Source organism: Haliotis cracherodii, unplaced genomic scaffold, assembly GCF_022045235.1.
Source record: "Haliotis cracherodii isolate W230 unplaced genomic scaffold, xgHalCrac1.p SCAF_9, whole genome shotgun sequence".
Classification (NCBI taxonomy): Eukaryota; Metazoa; Mollusca; class Gastropoda; order Lepetellida; family Haliotidae; genus Haliotis; species Haliotis cracherodii.
The window spans coordinates 25,822,765-25,845,168 of NW_027266343.1; the positions used below are offsets into that span (position 1 = coordinate 25,822,765).

Consider the following 22,404-nt stretch of genomic DNA (forward strand, 5'->3'; position numbering starts at 1 on the left):
CTGGATTGTCTGGTCCAGACTCGATTATTTACAGACCGCCGTCATATAGCTGGAATATTGCTGAGTGCGGCGTTAAACAACAAACCAACCAACTTATTATAAACGTCCTTTCGTGCTCACTGACGTTCTTTATTGAAAACGTCCTTTCGTGCTCACTGACGTTCTTTATTATAAACGTCCTTTCGTGCTCACTGACGTTCTTTATTATAAACGTCCTTTCGTGCTCACTGACGTTCTTTATTATAAACGTCCTTTCGTGCTCACTGACGTTCTTTATTATAAACGTCCTTTTGTGCTCACTGACGTTCTTTATTATAAATGTCCTTTCGTGCTCACTGACGTTCTTTCGTACACATTGTTCTTTCTTTTCTTATGACGTCTTTTCGTAACATTTGACTATTAATATTGCGTACTTTTGACATTTATTTCAACTTTGTATGTTTAACCCTCGTCTGTTTGTTTTGTATTCTGCTTTTGTCCTTTTTTTCAACTCTGTATTTTTTGACCGAATGGCCGCCCACACTGAAACGCTGAGTTCAAAATTGAAGATTCTAAATGATCAGAAAAAACGCTTTTGTGTGTTTTCGTGCTACGGAATTCCCAGGGGTTTACCCGGGAATGTGGAAGTAGTCCGTTAGTTTTTTTGCCATTTCAAGAACACAATCTCGTGAAAAACGTATAAACGTCCAAATTGTGTCGTTCATTATAAGGATTGACTGTGAATTTTGTTCGGTTCATTGAGGTATGAATCGAAAAACCGATGTGAAACTGTATGGATCCGCGTATTCTTACAAAAGTTTGCACATCGGTTTTTCGATTCATACCTCAATGAACCGAACAAAATTCACAGTCAATGCTTATACAATGCTGTAATTAAATTCCACAACGAAAATATGTCTATACTATCTACAATAGTTTAACCAAAAACAGTTGTATCTAAGCAGACAAAAATGGCCAGATTGATAAACATTACGGGTGTAGGAATACATACTGTGGCGTGACATGAATTAGCTGATTGTTTAATTTATGCACATAACTTGACACGCCTACAAAGTCAGTAGCCAATCAGCTAAGTATAAGATCAAAACCATGTCCATGGGACCTGTCAATCAAGGCAAGAGGCGAGAAGAACTGCAACAGTCAGACTGTAACGAACCCATTCGTCACCACTCGCCCCTTTCCGTAACCTGCAAGAAGACTCGTCCCCCTATCGATGAATGTTATGTGCGAAAATACGACAAACCAATCAGAATGCGCGTATGATTTCAAGTTCTTCGTAAAAGAATCCCTCAGAATTTTTTTTCGATTTTACATATGTCTCGCATCTAAAAATGTACCCAAGACACAGTTAAGTGTGTTCAATCATACTGTATAAGTCCGCATGTCCTGATATGCTTTAAATTGCATCTGAAATATATATAATATATTGGGATATGCCCCTTGGCGCTAAGACGGAACCCGGTCGCAAAAATGGCGATGAGAGGGGCACGAGTCGCTATTCGGCTTGTCTCGGAATAACACGAGTTGGTCACGAATGTAACGAACCGGAACGATCGAATATGTTCGGGAGAAGGCGGCTGTTTCAAATGACATGGTCAGTTACCGCCAGATTCGAACATTAGTTCCCTGAGAACGGGAAGACACAGTTGGAAAAATGCTAGTTAGAAATGAACCCGAAGACATGAAAGTTGTGGAACCGAGGCGAGCGGGAAAAAACAGGCGAGCGAGCCTGCACGTTTGCTGTTTCATTCCTTCTCGGCCTTCTCGGTCTCAAACAGTTGTTTGGACAATGAATATGCATGAATTTCGCGTATTGCCCTGTGCATGATGATACACGAGCAGAAAGGGAATTCCTTCGACTGTAATATTGGGATTCCCCGACATTCCGTGGTAAAAACGTAGTCCTCCTCGGTAGGCGTGGCTTAGGGTTTAGCGTGGGAAATGAATGTAATAACACGTGACCAATTCAGGTTATCCGAATGCACTCCGGCGCAGTGGCAACTCAGCATAACACCACTGCCACAGGCTAATTTGCATATCACGTGACCGGACTTTTTTCTTGTTTGTAAACAAACGCGCTTTTTCAGAAATCAGTATAGAACGGACTAATACAAGGTTTTGGGGGGCGCTTTACATATTGTTTGGCATAATTATATAGGTTATGCTACTACAACTGCGACAGTGAGGTGCATGACAATATATATATATACATCAAAGTGACCGTATCGCTAGCTCTCCGTTGGGCTTCGATGACAGCACATGGAGCCGTACAACCAATGTAAACAAAGGATATCTACGCAAAAACAAGTAGATTTTCGTGTATTATGATATTTTCTTAATGAAACCTAACCATTCTTTGACATTTGTTTATGAAAATGTGTTGACGTGTCAAACATGAAACGGATGAAAAGCATATGCAATATATTGAATGTACTGTGAAAGATGTGACAAATCGTCACATATGGCGCTGGCCTGTGGCAGAGGTACTGTGCTGGCTACCGACCGCAAGGAACTCTGGGTAGGATAGTGGGAATTTCAATGAACACAACAAAATTACATTATACACTTATGAACGTCAATTTCGCGGTCATGCGACCGACCTCTCGTCAAACGGAAAAGCATTATGTCGTTTGAACGTCCAATTAAAAAATTATCGTGTAATGTGACGTGATTTTAAACTTAATGGTGCTCACAACATTGATCATCGCTGTATGTGCATCAATACAACGTTTAGCGCTAAAGAAATTAAAAAATATTGATAGTGTAATGTGATAATCTGCCAAAGATCTGAGTATGCGCCAATATCTGCCCCATAAATTGATTCTGCCATAGATTTGAGAATCCGCCACGGATCAGAGTCTGAACCAAAGTCTCATATATATCGTCGGATCATAGGTTTTCGGACGTCATACGTTTTCGGACGGCCGTCTTAAGGGGGGTGTAGCATCTCACATACATTGTAAATACTTTGAAGATGGCTTGTTTTTAAGAGAAATCTGTCTTTTTCAAGTGAATGAGATGTCTTACAGTTGCTCCTGTGACTGGAGAGAAAACCACAAATGTTTCATAAGCGTCCGAAAACCGATAACACGGGAATATATACTTCAGACAAGAAATATTCAATGATAAACTGTTAATGTTGATAACTGATGTTCTTTCTGTCTGAAGTTTATAGTTTAAATATCAGTGCGTAAATAGTAAATACGTTTCACAAAATAAAATATAGTGCAAATTATACAACCGTAATGTGAAAGCACAGAAGCAATAAAACCTGGTGATACATAGTTTGTCATATGTATTTCAGCATTGGTGTGTCGTGAGGGCCTGCTATGAACTTGACTGTGCAAACGCTTCCCTTGGTAGCAGCAACAAGAGCAATGTGTTTGTACCTCAACTGCAGGTAAGTTATAACACACTACTCTCTTCAGGTACAGGTAGGTTATAACACACTACCCTCTTCAACTGTAGGTGGGTTATAACACACCACCCTCTTCAACTATAGGTAGGTTATAACTTATAACACACTACCCTCTTCAACTACATGTAGGTTATAACACTCTACCCTCCTCAACTACAGATAGGTTACAACACGCTACTCTCTTCAACCACAGGTAGGTTAGACAACACACTACCCTCTTCAGGTACAGGTAGGTTATAACATGCTACCCTCTTCAACTACAGGTAGGTTATAACACGGTACCCTCTTCAACCAAAGGTAGGTTATAACACGGTACCCTCTTCAACTACAGGTAGGTTATAACACTACCCTCTTCATCTACAGGAAGGTTACAACACACTACCCTCTTCAACTACAGGTAGGTAAAACAACACACTACCCTCTTCAACTACAGGTAGGTTATAACACACTACCCTCTTCAACTACAGGTAGGTAAAACAACAGAATACCCTCTTGAACTACAGGAAGGTTATAACACACTTCCCTCTTCAACTAGAGGTAGGTAATAACACACTACCCTCTTCAACTGTAGGTAGCTTATAACACCCTACTTATCATCTACATGTAGTCTACACCTGGATGTCACATCAGCTAAAGGCACAAGACCCTTCTTACATCAGCTACAGGTAAACTACAACAATCTACTTACATCAGATAAAGGTTACAATGCTCTTTTTACACCAAGCACGGGGAGGCTGTAATGCTGGTTCCACACTGGCCACTGCTCTTCTTAAAACAAGTAGAGGAAGGCTACAACACGATATCACATACTTCTGGCATCATTTAAAGGTAGCACACGTATGCTGTAACACTTTAGGTTGTGTAGTGTGTCATGCCAGGAGAAGTACACTGAATCAAATATAGTTTCCTATGATTTCCATCATGAGTATGTTATGTTGTAGGTGGTAAGCAGCAGGGAGATGTCAGTTACTGAGGAAGGAGAGGAAGGCTACATCCAACTGACCTTCACCGCCCCGCCACCACTCTTCTGTCTTATTGCTCAGAAAGAGCAGGACTGTAAAGTAGTGGTGGTGGCGACAGTATCAGACGAAGAACCTCTCCAGTGCCCAACAGCACAACAGAAAACAATACCACAAATCATCTTCCAAGAAACTTCAAAATACAGCCAATCTGAGTTCTGTTCCACCACAATTACAATGGAAACCTGGAACAAAATCACAAATATCACATTTGTGGCCAATCAGGACATGAGAATTGATGGTAAATCCAGATCTGCTATCACCCTAACAACTGTTGTTGGTGATATCTCCTATGAGGACACACAGCAAAAACTTCAGGTCAGTGAGTTCAGTTCATCCATTTTATACATATGAAATATCATGTGAATCCAAGATGTGTGATGATGACTATGTCACAGTATGTGAGTGACTCCTACAGCATGGAGACAGATGATGTGTGATGATGAATATGTGAGTGACTCCTACAGGATGGAGAAGGATGATATGTGATGATGAATATGTGAGTGACTCCAACAGCATGGAAACGGATGTGTGATGATGAATATGTGAGTGACTCCTACAGCTTGGAGATGGATGTGAGATGATGAATATGTGAGGGACTCCTACAGCATGGAGACAGATGATGTGTGATGATGAATATGTGAGTGACTCCAACAGCATGGAAACGGATGATGTGTGATGATGAATATGTGAGTGACTCCTACAGCTTGGAGATGGATGTGAGATGATGAATATGTGAGGGATTCCTACAGCATGGAGACAGATGATGTGTGATGATGAATATGTGAGTGACTCCAACAGCATGGAAACGGATGATGTGTGATGATGAATATGTGAGTGACTCCTACAGCTTGGAGATGGATGTGAGATGATGAATATGTGAGGGACTCCTACAGCATGGAGACAGATGATGTGTGATGATGAATATGTGAGTGACTCCGACAGCATGGAGACGGATGATATGTGATGATGAATATGTGAGTGACTCCTACAGCATGGAGATGGATGTGAGATGATGAATATGTGAGTGACTCCAACAGCATGGAAACGGATGATGTGTGGTGATGAATATGTGAGTGACTCCTACAGCATGGAGACAGATGATGTGTGACGATGAATATGTGAGTGACTCCTACAGGATGGAGATGGATGATGTGTGATGATGAATATGTGAGTGACTCCTACAGCATGGAGATGGATGATGTGTGATGATGAATATGTGGGTGACTCCTACTGCATGGAGATGGATGATAAGTGGTGATGAATATGTGAGTGACTCCTACAGCATGGAGACGGATGTGTGATGATAAATATGTGAGTGACTCCTACAGCATGGAGATGGATGATGTGTGATGATGAATATGTGAGTGACTCCTACAGGATGGAGACGGATGATGTGTGATGATGAATATGTGAGTGACTCCTACAGGATGGAGACGGATGATGTGTGATGATGAATATGTGAGTGACTCCTACAGCATGGAGATAGATGATGTGTGATGATGAATATGTGAGTGACTCCTACAGCATGGAGATGGATGATGTGTGGTGATGAATATGTGAGTGACTCCAACAGCATGGAGACAGATGATGTGTGATGATGAATATGTGAGTGACTCCTACAGCATGGAGACGGATGTGAGATGATGAATATGTGAGTGACTCCTACAGCATGGAGATGGATGATAAGTGGTGATGAATATGTGAGTGACTCCTACAGCATGGAGATGGATGATGTGTGGTGATGAATATGTGAGTGACTCCTACTGCATGGAGATGGATGATAAGTGGTGATGAATATGTGAGTGACTCCTACAGCATGGAGATGGATGATGTGTGGTGATGAATATGTGAGTGACTCCTACAGCATGGAGATGGATGATGTGTGGTGATGAATATGTGAGTGACTCCTACAGCATGGAGATGAATGATGTGTGGTGATGAATATGTGAGTGACTCCTACAGCATGGAGACGGATGTGTGATGATGAATATTTGAGTGACTCCTACAGCATGGAGATGGATGATGTGTGTTGATGAATATGTGAGTGACTCCTACAGCATGGAGATGGATGATGTGTGGTGATGAAAATGTGAGTGACTCCTACAGCATGGAGACAGATGTGTGATGATGAACATGTGAGTGACTCCGACAGCATGGAGATGGATGATATGTGATGATGAATATGTGAGTGACTCCTACAGTATGGATATGGATGTAGGTGATGATGAATATGTGAGTGACTCCTACAGCATGGAGATGGATGATGTGTGGTGATGAAAATGTGAGTGACTCCTACAGCATGGAGACAGATGTGTGATGATGAACATGTGAGTGACTCCGACAGCATGGAGATGGATGATATGTGATGATGAATATGTGAGTGACTCCTACAGTATGGATATGGATGTAGGTGATGATGAATATGTGAGTGACTCTTACAGCATGGAGATAGATGATGTGTGATGATGAATATGTGAGTGACTCCTACAGCATGGAGATGGATGATGTGTGGTGATGAATATGTGAGTGACTCCTACAGCATGGAGATGGATGATGTGTGATGATGAATATGTGAGGGACTCCTACAGCATGGAGATGGATGATGTGTGGTGATGAAAATGTGAGTGACTCCTACAGCATGGAGACGGATGTGTGATGATGAATATGTGAGTGACTCCTACAGCATGGAGATGGATGATGTGTGGTGATGAATATGTGAGTGACTCCTACAGCATGGAGCTGGATGATGTGTGGTGATGAATATGTGAGGGACTCCTACAGCATGGAGACAGATGATATGTGGTGATGAATATGTGAGGGACTCCTACAGCATGGAGACAGATGATATGTGATGATGAATATGTGAGTGACTCCTACAGCATGGAGACGGATGTGTGATGATGAATATGTGAGTGACTCCTACAGGATGGAGATAGATGATGTGTGGTGATGAAGACAATGATTACATGTGCACTTGACGTGTTTCCAGGTGGAAGTGATCGACTCAGACAGGAAAGCAGTGTGTAAATCTCTAAATGACCCTCATATCACATCAACTGACCAGCAGTAAGTACAGACATATAGACACGTGTACGTACACCTTCAACCGTATGGCGATGTGAATCATGATTATATGGTTTCATGTTTATAATGTTAACTCAGCTATTAATTTCTTTCTTTTTTCAGGTATTTCGACATACACAAAGCAGGAGAATATATCCTTTTCAAGAGTGATGCTAATGATTATGAAGTAAGATTTTGATGCTCTGACAAGTTAATTGTTTTTTAGCATAAATGGTCTTTGACCAGTAGGTGGTGATTGTTTTGTGCCCTTTTGTCTCTTACATTTTACACACAATGACGCCAGCATTGAATGATTTTTTAACAGAAAATAAGCGTTACGAGAACTTGATTCACTATTTAGACAGAATTTTGGTCACAAAAGAGGCCTCAAAACATGAATTCTGTTTCTGTTTGACAATCAGCTCAGCAAAACATTTTGTTAAATAGTTCTGCATGAGTATTAATTAATTTGGGATTTATTACATGGATTTAGTTTAATCATCTGTTTTGTCAGGTCCACACATTTTACTCCAAGTGTACAAAGAGTTCATTAATGCCCACCTGCAATTGTGCTGTGGCTGTACGTACTGGCAGGAATGTCATTGCTTTCTATGGCTGCCGGGAGAATGAGGGCATCACAGTCAAGTATTTCGGAGACAAAAAGGTTCACAAAGGAACTCGGATATACAGGAAGCAGGGCGGAAGTGTGTATGAGGTGAATGCTTAATTAAAGTCATGACAATCACATAACTATATTTGACTAATGGTAATGATGGTGAATTATCACAATAATGGTTTCCATTTTTTCTGATGGTTTATGCATGCTCTCTTATAGGTTGTTTTGGAAACGGGCATGCAGGTGATGGTGAAGGAGAGCTATCAAGACTTCATCAATGTGTGGGTGTACCCATCTCCTTTAGATGCTAACAGTACAAAAGGTATGCTCATATGAAACAGGTAAACTAATGTGGTCTGTTGTGTATATGTGTGGCCTGATAGATTGAGGCCTTTGTGATCATAAGGGGACGGAAGCTCAAGTTACTTCAAAACATCAAATGACCACAAGACATTGGTTTTGTCATTTGGATATTTGCTGAAATACTTTCCCTTTTAGCTTCTTTTCTCCATGCCATGTGTGAATTTTGGTGAAATTGTGAATGTTGCTTTGTTTGGAATTTTCTTTCAATGAAAAGAACAATGAAACTGAAATCGTTTTCAAATAATTTGACAATATTTTGCATGTTGCTAGCTAGTGTGCAATAAGTTTCAACCAAAACAGCATGTTTTCCCAGTTTTTGGATCTTTTAGCTGATTGTATTTATCTTCCTCTGTTGAAAATACCTGTATGATTTTAATCCCTGTGAGCTGCAGAAATAATTGGTCAACTCCATCAAGAAAAACATATGTAAAATGTTATTTTTGAAGATGTATGTCAATGTCTGTGTTTGTTTCAGGCTTGTGTGGGGATTTTGATGGTGATTCCTCCAATGAGTTTATGCTGCAGAATGGCACCATTGGAACCATTGAAGAATTTGCTGCAGCATGGAAGTAAGGCTTTCAAATAATTATATTACTTTTTATCTATTTAGATTCGTGAAATAAATATGTTGAAGATAGAAGACAGAAATATTTTTTTCTCATCAACATGTGTGTCAGACTCTGGTCATGACTTATGTATACATGCATAATTAAGCTGATTTACTCAATTACCATTAAGTGTTCTGTTGATAAAGAGTGAGCCCAGCTGACAGTTTGTACAATGGACTGTGTCCTGATAAAGTACCAGTTTCTTCCTCTTCACCTGCCATGCGGCACTGTGCATGTGCTTCAGTAGATGCCACCCAGTGCATGATGGGTAACAGTGTACAAGCTTGTCACATGTTAAAGGAGCACAATGCAGGTGAGACTGTAATAAATAAGCAATTCAAGTCAACCAAACATAAACAAAATTATTGTTTTTGTCATGTTATTTATTGGCTTTTTGCTTGACAATGGGATAGGCATATGCATGTTGTCTTCAGTAAATTGACAATAGTTACCTGGTATCATTAATATATATTAATATAATAAATATAATATATTCGTTTTCTGTATGGCATGCACCTTCATTAATTTGAATTTGAAATGGAAATGTGATACATCTATGACATCCCCTTTAACAGATGATGACATAACAGACACTGTAACGTCCATGCCAACTCGACCAGCCAACTGCTTTGAGGGTTTTCAAAGAGTGGAAGATTTCCCATATGACCAGGAAGTCAATGTATGCATTACACCAAGATTACAATGTTTTCTCTGGAGTTGTACCAGCCAAAATTGCAAAGTATTCACTAAATAAATACCCAAATTTTGTTCAATGTTATTGGAAACAAAATAACCTGATAATTTCATATTGTACATTTATACAAATATGTGCACCAAGTACAGCCAGTTTCATCACATTTATACTCTTCACAACTAAACCATGTTGTTAATTCATATTGTATTTGGTACAATTCCTTAAATTGATAATGACCATTGGATTAAATGACAAGCATGAAGGTCCACGTGGTTTTTGTCAGATCATGTGTGTTGCATGTACAGGTGAATGAGTCCTTGGCAAGTGGATGGAATGAAAGCTATGCACGGAGTCTCTGTCAGCAGTCTCTGGAAGCCAGCGTGTACTTCTCTTTGTGTGGCTCAGTGGTCCAGCTGTCTCCACAAGAGATAGACAACTGTGTGGAGGACCTCTTGGTAAGTATGTCAAGACAAACTCAATTAGTGGAGCAAAGGATGGGAATGTTTTTATTTATTTATAAGAAGTTATAGAAACTTACTTAGTTACCATAAAAGTATTGAAGTTTTCCTTCCTACGACCTTCCTGAAGGCTACATAATTGTTAGGGAAATGAGTGAGTGAGTGAGTGAGTGAGTGAGTGAGATTTGGGTTTTACGCCGCTTTTGACAATATTCCGGCAATATCACGGCAGGGGACACCAGAAATGGGCTTCACACATTGTACCCATGTCGGGAATCAAACCTGTGACGAGCAAACGCTTTAACCACTAGGCTACCCCACTGCTCCGTTTAGGGAAATGAGACATTTATACTGAGACACCAATATGTTACTCATACAAGATGCCCATGTATTTTATAACCCTCTCCAAAATTGTTTTTGTTTCATAGAGCTCATCATGCCCTGCACAGCTGACTAGTAACGCTTGTTACTTATAATCCCAAAGGTTGTCTGTAATACACTTGTGGGGGCTGAATGTTACCTAGTACCCAATGCTTGTCATAAGAGTTGACTGAAATGAGAGTAGGGTGGTTAAACAGTTTTGACTTTGATGATTTCATTTCATTTATCCATGTCAACCAGGGGTTTGCCTGTCCCAGACTGGATTATTTAATGCCACATGCCACCATGATACAGCTGGAATTGTTGACATCAGGGCATCCACTCATTGAACTAGTTCTGAACTGTGTGTCCATGTTTTTCATGTAATTTCAACAACTATTTTGCCCTTTCAGCCAAATGGAATCTGTTTCGCCAGATAATCTAGACTACAACTCCCTCAGTCCCTCCCCAAACCCTCACCACTGCATTGCAAAATGAATATAATTCTTAAATGTTTTTCTTTACTTCTAAGCAGCAGTACACATCAGATGTGATTCACAATTCACATATCATTATTAATAATGTTTCAACAAAATCAGTCAATGCATTATTGTGACTGGATTTTCTGGTTCACCGATGACTTGATTGTCTGGTTTGTTTATAGGTCGCCATTGCATGGCAGGAGTACTTGCTGTGTGGTGTCACACACAAAATACTTCCTTTTTTTATATGCAAATTGTTGTGAATGTTACATGGGGCAGGACATGCTTACCCTTTTTGCAAACATCATCACTGATTTTCTGTGTTCCATTCATATAATTTTCACAACAGTTTTGACCTTTGCACCAAATGGAATATGTTTTGGCAGATAATCTAGACTGGTTATTTTCTTGCAATGATAATTTATATTTGCTCTGGCAGTCAACACAAGATGAATCCTGGAGCCGTGTCCTGCAGGTGTCTTTAGAGATGTCCTGTCGGTATGAGCTGGTAACTAACACAACTCTCATCCTGGCTGGACAGTCACAAACTATTCTCAACACAATCTGCCCAGATGGATGTTCTGGCAATGGAGACTGTGTACAGGGTAAGCAATCCAGTCTCTTCTATCACAGTGAACAACAGCTTGGAAGTGAGGATGCAATGTCACATTTGGAAGTGCATAGTAAACATGGATATTTTCTTATGTATGTTTTTGTTTCCAGGTGAATGTGAGTGTAACGACGGCTATATGGGAGTTGATTGCTCACTCAGTATCTTTGCTGCACCTGTCATTAGTCGACTGGAGCAGGATGGCCACTGTAACACACTTCTTGGTGACTGCACTACGGTGCATCTATATGGTGGAATATTTGTGGAGACAGCACAGCTTAAAGGATACTTCAAAGCTATTGAGGTTAGTGTTTGGATATAATAATTCTCATTCTACTGCTTTCCCATGACTTACTTCTTGTGTTAGGTTCTGTGAGCTGGACTGACCATGATGTACATGCTGGTACTTGTGCTACCGAAGTGTTTTTAAGTGTTGTGTATTTGCCCTACAGGTGACCAGTACAAGCTATGAGGAAGCTGGCATGTGGACAGAGTGCAACAGCACAGTGTTTGTCAGCAAGAGTGTTCTGAGATGTGTCCTCCCTAAAACAGCAAACTACCTCCTCCATGTGGCCAATGTTGATGGAATCTTCTCCAACAATCTCACATTTCTTGCCTACAACCCTCAATGCTACACATGCAACACAGAACTAGGAACATGTGAAATGAAGGTGGGAAGTATGATAAGCAGGCTCAATTTATATGTTTCACATTTGTTCAATGTACTCTGCTTATAACACATAATACATTCCATATTGCAGGAAAATGTATGTGTGATTGATGATGTCTGCTTTTTGGACCTGACAATCAACCCAGACACTCACACAGAGATCTGTAATGCAACACACAGCAACATGTCCTGGTCGGAGAACACATGTAAGTAATTCATACCAATACTCTCACACAGACTTGTTTTGAGCAAAATCTGCTTCTCACTTCTAGGGCCTTTGAAATTGGTCTGTTAAGTCCAGCTATTGGTACCAGAGAGCATATGGTCTCTGTTAGTACTGACAAACCGGGAACACAGAACACCATTGCCCTGGCAGGTTGAGGGTAGCTAATCTGCAAGAACCTGTAGGTTTATGTAAGTATGTTTTTGGTGGTTTGGCACAACTTGAGATATGCGAGTCTGAAACTCATGTAAATATCACTTTTTAGGTATCATGGAGATTTGAAAATCAGTGAGCTTTATCAATCAGTTTGTTATACTGCAGAATTATATGATGATAGAGAGTTAAACAGTCTGGAGGTATGCTGAAATAGTTTGTTGTACTTGTTCGCTATAAATAGCCATGTTCCTTATCATCATGTTCAACTGTAATCCAGTTGTTTAAACGAACACATCATTGATGTGACATTACATAATGTGTCCTCCCATTGTTTCCAAATGTTAAAAATGTCTGGAAGCAACAAGTAATAAATAAACTAAGTTCATTACAAAAGAGAACAAAAGTTGACAAATAGCTGGCATGAGTAACAGCCCTTGTTGGCATGAGTACAGGAGATCAGTGGTTGGGAAGCAAAGATTTCTAATACTGGACAAAGGGAGGTAACTCTACAAAACCTGTTTTACTAACTTAGAAAACCTAGCATAAGGCATAAAATCAGACATGATATGACTCTCCCTATTTCTTTGCCAGCTCCCTGTCCTGGATCAGAAGTAATTTGGATACAAAACGCATCCATGTCAATTGCCTTCCACAACCACAAAACTGTTAATGTTTCAAGTCTAGAGATGTGTCGTACACTATGTGTGCAGGAGAAAGATTTCCTATGCCAATCTGCTGACTACAACAATGACACTAAGGAGTGTCATTTGTCAAGGTTCAAAGCTGCACAGGTTGGAGATTACTTCAAGAAGTTTCCTGACAGATTCCAGTACCTTGAATGGCAGTGCCAGGAAGGTAGGTTTGTTTTGGCTGCGTGGAGAAACACTAAGACGGTGTTTTAGGTTAGCAGACATTCATTAGGCTTAAAAAAATAAAGAATTGGTTCTCAGACAATGGGTTTGAAAATATAGTGTGGGCGGGCTGTGTCTTTTATGGGGGGAGGCGTTTGTTCAAACTAGTATGTAACCAAATATACAGTTGTGTAAAATCAACCGGAGCAAGGACCTCCCTACAAAAATGTATTCCTTGATGAGTCAAATGAAAGATTACAGTATCTGATTACCTTTGGACTTGGAATATTTAAGGGTATTTAAAAAAAAAAAATGGACATGAAAAATAACACGTACAGCAATCTTTATGATGATGTGGGCATTGCCTGAGAAAGAAGACTGTTATTATTTTTAGCCTTACTTGATAATTTTTTAATGTGAAGTTTACACAATATAGGGCTCTCCCATTGGACGAGAGGTCAGTCACATGACCACGAAACTGAAGTGTATGAACGACATATTTGGACGGTCGTACGTTTTTCATGAGACTGAATTCTTGAAATGACGTAAACACTGACGGACTACTTCCACATTACCCCCGGGAATTCCCTAGAAGGAATAAATACAGAAGCATTGTTTCTCATCATTTAGACTCTTTAATCTTGAACTTACAATCTTGAACTTAGCATTATAACATACATTGTGATAAGTCAAAGAGTTTGATTGCATGCTTGTTCAAGGATATCCTAGCTACAGACCATCCAAGAGAACAAAACGAACAAAAGCACATCCCAAGTATCGTAGTATCGACTCGATCCATGTCTAGACTACAGTGACAGTCTACAGCAATCTATGAATTTACTTTAGTATCTATGTGACACATCACTTTTAAATGATCGGCTTCTTGATCAGTGATGACTAACACTTGTAATAGCCTCAGGTTTATTAACAACTTCAGAAATCTCTCCATTTATCGTGTCGGCCATTTTGACGTCTTGTACATGATGTCAATGTATTACGATGCGCTGTCATTGTGACTGACTTACTGATGTAGAACTTAACATCTAGATCTAATGATATTACTTGAATACATTTGTTGTGAAGAAAATACAAAAGTTGTTCCTGTATAGCATTGTTGAGCATACATACGCTCATTTCACCTCTCGTCTTGAGGAACTTTTTTATTCGGGATACAGCAGATTGTTGTATGGCTGTCAGTGTAAACATGACATCACACATACTAGATATAATTGTTTTTATATCTAGGTCTCCCCTTTGAGGTAAAAAATAGTGATATAAAAAATGATAAGAATTGACATTCACTTTGTGTGAATTCATAATGGAACATGACTCTTCATAGAGTGAGGGCCAAACATTGTAAGAACGTCGTTGCAAGCTCTTACGTTCATACAGTTTGGCCCTTAATCTCTGAAGGCTCATAAAGTGAGAGACAATTCTTAAATGAGGCTCATCTTTGTACATTAGTGTAGCAGATATCTGAAGTATAAAGTACAAAGTTAAGTTTCTTCTAACTTTTCACTAGATCGCTGCCCATCAGCACTACTGACATGGAAGAAGGACCAAGACTATGTGAAGCCTGCTGCGACTGATGCTGCCATGGGTGATGTGTGGACTGTGGACCACTGTAGACGACTCTGCTCACTCAACGCAACCTGCCAGTCAGTCAAGTTCAGCCCAGCAGGAGGCATCTGTGTTCTCTCCCCTGTAATAATAACCAACTCTACCATCAAGTGGGTCCAGGCACCTGGCTGGGACACACACTCCCTCACATGCAGACAGGGTAATTAATTACAGCATGTCATAGCATAGTTTACAAATATGAAGATTTGTTGTGCAGTATGCTGTTTTCAAAATGTTTAAAAAATGTCTTAAAAAAACAAAGTTCAGAAGACACTTTGTGCCTGCAGGCACATTATATCGTTTGAACGAGAGTGACATATCATAAAATGAAGTCAATATATTTTGATAGTCTTGACTATGACCAGATAACGACCACAGGATTTAGATAAAATCAAGGGTGATATTTGGGTCTTGTCAGTAACAGTTTCAGTTCCAATGAATGCTACACCCACAGTTGTTAAACTTGCAGCCAACTTTTAGGTGCTGCCCTTCTGCTCAATAAATCAGGCTTATGGGTGACAGTAGAGATCTTACACAATCCCGGTTCAGGGTTTTGCTGTTTGAGTTTGAGTTTGCCAGAACATTGCAAGTGTTTCAAAAATTTGCTGTCAGTTCTCATTAAAGTTGAGTTCTTAGCCATTCTGTTTCAAAATGATTTCAATGTGTTGTACGGTTGTTATTCTAGCCTGGGCTAGTATTTGAGTCATGCAGCATTGCCCATATCATTGTGGGGTTTAAAATTAATAAAGAAATAAAGAAAACATTACATCAATGATCAAGAGACTTTGTTTTCCCCTCTGTTCTTGAATGTAGACTTTAAGTTTGGTTTACTGAGCAAAAATGCTGTCAAAGTGATAGTTTTCAAAGTTATAGCAAAGAAACCTGTGTGGTGGTGAAAAAGTGCCTGGAAGACACGCTCCTTTGAGGGTACCCAATGGACATATTGCGAGAGGTTGAACACTCACTTGTATGTTAACTTGTGCATACAGAATGATCCCTGATCAGTACCAAGAAAGTGTATCCACACTTTTGAAAATATATGAGTATGTACAGGTCATGAGTATTTTAATGTACAAGTGTGCCTTATGTATGGGTGTTAATTGTTGCTTGGTTATCAAGGATATCACTTGTTCCTATTTTTACTCTGATATCAGTATATACTGGTATATGTTTTTTATATTTCTAATAGCTTTTGGGGTGGCTCATACATAATAGATGATTATTTTATGTAATGTATGTATAAAATGAGTAGGTATTATACTGTTTTGAAGTATCTTTATGATAATGATCTAGAAATCAGAACAGGAAACATAAACTCTGGATGAACATATGTATAGTGTACATAGCCTCTGGATGAACATATGTAGAGTGTACATAGTGTCTTGCTGAACATATGTATAGTGTACATAGTGTCTGGCTGAACATATGTACAGTGCACATAGTGTCTGGCTGAACATATGTATAGTGTACATAGTGTCTGGCTGAACATATGTAGAGTGTACATAGTGTCTGGCTGAACATATGTAGAGTGTGCATAGTCTCTGGCTGAACATATGTAGAGTGTACATAGCCTCTGGGTGAACATATGTATAGTGTACATAGCCTCTTGCTGAACATATGTATAGTGTACATAGCCTCTGGGTGAACATATGTATAGTGTACATAGTGTCTGGCTGAACATATGTATAGTGTACATAGTGTCTGGCTGAACATATGTAGAGAGTACATAGTGTCTGGCTGAACATATGTATAGTGTACATAGTGTCTGGTTCAACATATGTATGAGTGGCGTGGCATAGATGATGGGGGTTCTTGCTCACTTCCACTAGAGCCTGATTCATATACCTATACCACTACAGAGGGAATTTTTTATGTCAAAATGATGATGCGATTCAATGATCATCATGATTCGTATTAAAAGAATCATTAATATTAATTAAAAATGAATAAAATATACTATAGCCCACGAGGATATTGTAAAGGTTTAGGAGCAGTACAAAAATTAGCCACCACGGCTAAGGTATCTAAAGATGTGGCCAAGGATTGGCTAAAGAAACAAGCGATGTGGCAAATATACTTCAAGCACCGCGTTATATCCCGATGAAGAAGTTTGATATTTTTACAACGAATGAAGTTCATCAAGCTGACCTCTTGTTTCTTCCCCACGATAAGGTAGGACGCAAAACATATAAATACGCTTAAGCTGTTGTGGATGTGGCTAGTCGCTACAAGGAGGCTGAGCCATTAACCTCAAAATATTGACAGAAGTAGCTAATGCACTGAGTTGCATATATAAACGCGGACCACTAAAATGGCCTAAACTATTTCAAGTAGATCCCGGTCGCGAGTTTATGGGATCAGTAACTAAACTGTTAACACAGCACGATGACAAAATCAGGCATGGTGAAAAAGAGGCCCACCGTAGTCAAGCTATCGTTGAAAGATTTAACCGGACATTAGCGGAACGTTTGTTTGGCTATCAGTATGGGATTGAAATGAAATCGGAATGATTAAGATCAACCGAATGGGTGACACGATTATTGGTTGTTGTATCAGCGCTGAATAATGAAGCAACGAGATTAATCTGGAAGAAACCATCCAATGCGATTAAAATGAAATCTGTGACTGTGACCGAATCTTCGGCACCGAGGAGAGGCAAAGAACAAAAACTTCCGGATAGAGTAAGCGTAAGATATTTATACCAGCCCGGTGAACTCGAAGGAGGCCAACGTCGCGCAACCGATCCGATTTGGTCCCTTAAGACATATAACATTAGTCGGTTGGTTATGAAAGAAGGAGATCCTATTCTTTATTATCTTAAAGATGGACCGGGAAGGGCATTTATACGAGAAGAGTTGCTCATAGTTCCCAACGATACAGTATTACCATCATAACCGTAAGCATACGTAGTTACACCATCCTTATCAATCCATCTCTTTGTATCTGAGGGTGATAATGATGTCTTGTTCGTTCTTAATCCATATATTCTGTGATTGACACTTCTTAAAGTGTTCATCTCATGTTTGAATGTTCTACCATTGAATAATTCTTCTTTATACTGTTCGTGTTTGATATGCTTTTTTACCACATACTTCTTAACACTCTTAGCTTTTCTTATCTCTCCATCATCGGACTTCTTTAGAGAATACATCTTAGGTCTTAATCCGACATACTCCGCAATAGGGGTCCCAGCACATTCATCCTTCATATCACCTAATACCTTTTTATTTACTACGCTGTGCAGTGGATTATCTTTTGGGTAATCGCTCGTGTCGTACATATCTATTTTTTCTGCCATATCTTTATACACATCCTCGTTTTGTATTTCTATCAACAAAGAATCTGTGTCGGTATATAACACCTCGCACCTATCACCGTATTGCTTCTTAAGTTTGTTGTAATAAAAGTCATACATTAAGTGTTTTGACAAGTCAAGAATACTCAAACCAATGAACACAGGTCTGTTGAATTTTATATTACTCTTCTGCACATGTAGTGCGGCTAAGTCGTTATCGAATATCTTGCTTCTGTTAAAACAAGACTGGCTATAAGTTTCCTGAGTCTTTCTTCCTCATTAGATCTGGCTAATTTAACATCAACACACATCCTTAGATTCTTCATAGTTTTACCAAATACTGAGTTATTCATGAGCTTATAAAGGTTCTTTTCAAAATCGCTGGTAGCCATCTTTCTTAAATCTGTGTTCATACTTATATAGGGCTCCATACCAGGGCTTTGATCAAACTTTAGAACTCTGTGTATTTTCTTTAGTTTCATTCCTAACGATAGATATAACTGGAGATTTCTGTAGTGAACTATATATTTTGTCTTATCCATCAAATTTGGTACGAGTTTTTCTATGTTACCTAACCTAGTATTACCCATCAAGGAGTGTTGATATTCTGACATCCAATCTTTAATAACCATTAATCTTTCGGGAGCTAGCTGATAACTGTTATGATCTTTGTGTAACTCTGTAGGATATTCCAAGTCAACTTCTAGTATGTACCCTTTATCGGAATCTGTGGGGACAACGATATCATTCACATCGATCCACTCAAAACCACCAGGGCTTATAGGTATTGTTTGAGAATTCATTTTTAGTTTCAAGTTACACTCGTTATGCGTGGTTCCCCGATAATTACCTGTGATGTGACAATGATCTCTTACGGAATCCAAATTCAGGGGTTTATTACAATCATGACAACTCGTTGACTTCTTATAGTCCCTCCAATCATCCCTTGTCATACACATGGGTTTCTTACGCGATAAATATTCCCTGATTATTCTCTCTTCATTTTGTAGATATTCTAGGAACTTTCCCGCTGCATCGGGACCTCTGTAAATCAAGGGCGGGTTTGTTTTCCCATCATACCTTACAACTATATATCCAAACCCACAAGGAATATCTTCTTTAGTTTTATATGTAAAACTACATTTAGTATTGTGTTCGGTATTTTCTACAGGTTTGATAAGTGCTTCGAAGTCAGCGTAAATTATGTATGGTACTGCAATTTGATTACAATAATGTTCAAATTTTAGGATATTTTTTCCCTCTTTAGGCATATCGATCCTGATAGCAGTCTGTCCAACACCTCTGCAGTCTTCTTTATGTGCTTCTAATAGATCTTGTCTGCTTTACCCATGCAGGCATCGTTCGCAGAAATATTTCTTTCCTGCATGTTTTTTGGTCTCATAATAGCCTGCTTAAACTCTTTATCCCTGTATAATGATATTTCCCATCTTTTTCGATCAGAAATGAATTGATTCTGGGAATATGTTCTAGGGCGGAGCTTATCCCGTGTACAACAATTCCTTTAGAAGAATGTCCGAAAACATTTTTAGCTAAATTATTTTGCTTTTCCGCCTTATCAATTTGTGAGATTGGTGTAGGTTCGTCTATATCAGCAAGGTTGAGTCCGTCGTTTGGGGGATAGCTCGAAAGGTCTATCCGGATCTTTGTCTGTGGGAAACAATGCAGATCTTATCATCATTCTGAAACAGTCATCGCCTTTATTTTTAACATTCATTATTGCTTTTTTCTTTTATGATACGAGGGTAAATCTATATAAGATCCACCTTTGAAAGGCATATAATTTGCTGTATCTAAATATAAACTATCGATTCTATCAGCACCCCAACCCAAACCTCTATTAGTCCAGTGTTCTAAAGTTTCTTGTATCCGCTGAATTGAAGCATCTAATGATGCGCTTATAGACTCAGATTCAGTTATAACTTCTTGGTTGCTTCAGAAATAAGGTTCGGTATATTCATCATAATTTTTACTCAATGGCATTTTAACCGTCAGCTGGTAAATTTTATACTATTTAAATCATCTAACTCCTCATTAATTTTGCTCGATACGATGGGTTTAACATCATTAACATCCATGTTGGAATTAATATCCATCTTCCAACCTCTTAGATATTTACCAACACCAGCTGTGTGTACAAATCTTAACTCGGGTTGATTTTTATCAACATTCAGTAAAGCGATCAATTCAGCTTTTCTCATTCGAGAATAACCCCTCAGCTCACTTTTTTTCGCTTGAGCTTTCAGTTCTCTAACAGTCTGGGGTTTGTTGTATTCCAAACCGAGTAAATCAATCAATTCAGCTTTTCTCCTTCGAGAATAACCACGTTGTTTTGCCAAAGCCTTCATTACTCTGACAAAAACCATGGTGAATTAATGGTATATGTAAAATGAGTCAAATGTCTAAATGGTTATATTTTCATATATCTAAACATGTATTCTCCTCAACCTATTCCTCTCGTTGATGTATTCTCTCTTCCTAGCGTAAATAATCAGGTTCTTGACCCTATCAGCGCCTTGTTTCTTACATAAACAATAACGACCTTTGACCCCTATCACACATACAGAATATATTTTACATTTCCTTGTCTGATGGGAAAAGCATGAATTCCACAATATATACCGACGCAACATGTATTGCATTGAATTGGTTTACCCATGAGTGTAAATCTACACAGATTCACGGTTATACATCTATCATATCATTTGTCTCAATGCAAATCACACCTCCACATGGTGGGTGAGTCATTGCTCAGCTGATACGTAATAGATCATAGCTTCTGCGTAATTTTGTAGCTAAAAATAGACACACCGGTCATGGTGTCATAGCTGGTAAGACTCAGCCTGACATAGTTGGTAATAGATCATAGCTTATGCATAATAATGTAGCTACAACATTCAACCCCAAACAACTATAAATGCTATCTCGTGGTCTTTCTGAGCCTCTGACGGTGTATTAAACTGAGAGAGTGTTGGTCTTGGTATTGGGTCAAGTGTCTTTCTGTAAACAAGGAAGTATTCGTGCATGGCAGATTCAACATCCTTAAACGTTTGAATTGAATTATCTTGTTTACAAAGTTCATCATTGATAAAATCTAATCTCTCCATTCTGCATCTCTCCCATTGTGACTGGGCTGTTTCAAGTTGTTCTAATGCTTTATAATGTCGTTTACGCTCCGCTTCAATTTCTTTAGCGTTTGATTCCTTCAAAGTAGAAAATCAAAAATTACTCCCTGAAAAAGCTAGAGCATTAACAATAGCTCCACCGACCATCTTCGCAATTGATGCCATACTATATATTTATAAAATATTCAAATGTTCAATAAAATATTCAAATGATCATTACTTCATTATGTCTTCTGGGATAAGCCCATGTTTGATTAGCATATCTTTTGTAGCCATTGCTAGGCCTACATCTAGGACCATCATACCGATATCATAATCATTAAAATCTAGCTTGGGTGGTGTGGCTTTAGTAATCATTTTAGCTATACGGGCATAGCCAATGGCCAAGCCGCTGACCACTGCTGAATGATATATTGCATTTACCAACATTTTACCGTCTGTAACTGGAGTAGTCATTGCTTTTATAACATTACATGAGGGCTTAACTCTAATTGAACCTCATCTAATATTTTAATCTAGCATTTTCTCTTCTCCGGTATTATAAAACCATACTGCTGCTATAGCAACAACCCCTAGTACAAGTTTTAATCGGGCTATGTCCAGTGTTTGAATTGTAGGCCTTTGCCTTCCTTGCTAGTGCACCCTTCCTACCAGCTTCGACTTTTCGAGGATTCTAAGTCACTCTGACTTGTGGTGCAACCGCTTGTGGTGATTGTGCAGTCGGTGTTTGTGGTGCAATCACTTGTGTTTCC

General features: G+C 39.1%; 1 protein-coding gene across 1 annotated transcript in view; it reads left to right on the forward strand.

The window, feature by feature from the left end:
• LOC139453352 (uncharacterized) overlaps nucleotides 1–22,404 on the forward strand; it is a 318,833-nt gene that overhangs the window by 14,688 nt on the left and 281,741 nt on the right. Inside the window, exons 3-18 of the mRNA XM_071235025.1 lie at nucleotides 3,305–3,400; nucleotides 4,360–4,755; nucleotides 7,430–7,506; nucleotides 7,627–7,690; nucleotides 8,018–8,218; nucleotides 8,339–8,441; nucleotides 8,958–9,051; nucleotides 9,237–9,403; nucleotides 9,666–9,769; nucleotides 10,090–10,239; nucleotides 11,524–11,689; nucleotides 11,808–11,998; nucleotides 12,147–12,365; nucleotides 12,456–12,570; nucleotides 13,335–13,598; nucleotides 15,117–15,374. Of these exons, the coding sequence (XP_071091126.1) occupies nucleotides 3,305–3,400; nucleotides 4,360–4,755; nucleotides 7,430–7,506; nucleotides 7,627–7,690; nucleotides 8,018–8,218; nucleotides 8,339–8,441; nucleotides 8,958–9,051; nucleotides 9,237–9,403; nucleotides 9,666–9,769; nucleotides 10,090–10,239; nucleotides 11,524–11,689; nucleotides 11,808–11,998; nucleotides 12,147–12,365; nucleotides 12,456–12,570; nucleotides 13,335–13,598; nucleotides 15,117–15,374 (2,665 nt within the window). The remainder of the gene's footprint in view (nucleotides 1–3,304; nucleotides 3,401–4,359; nucleotides 4,756–7,429; nucleotides 7,507–7,626; nucleotides 7,691–8,017; nucleotides 8,219–8,338; nucleotides 8,442–8,957; nucleotides 9,052–9,236; nucleotides 9,404–9,665; nucleotides 9,770–10,089; nucleotides 10,240–11,523; nucleotides 11,690–11,807; nucleotides 11,999–12,146; nucleotides 12,366–12,455; nucleotides 12,571–13,334; nucleotides 13,599–15,116; nucleotides 15,375–22,404) is intronic.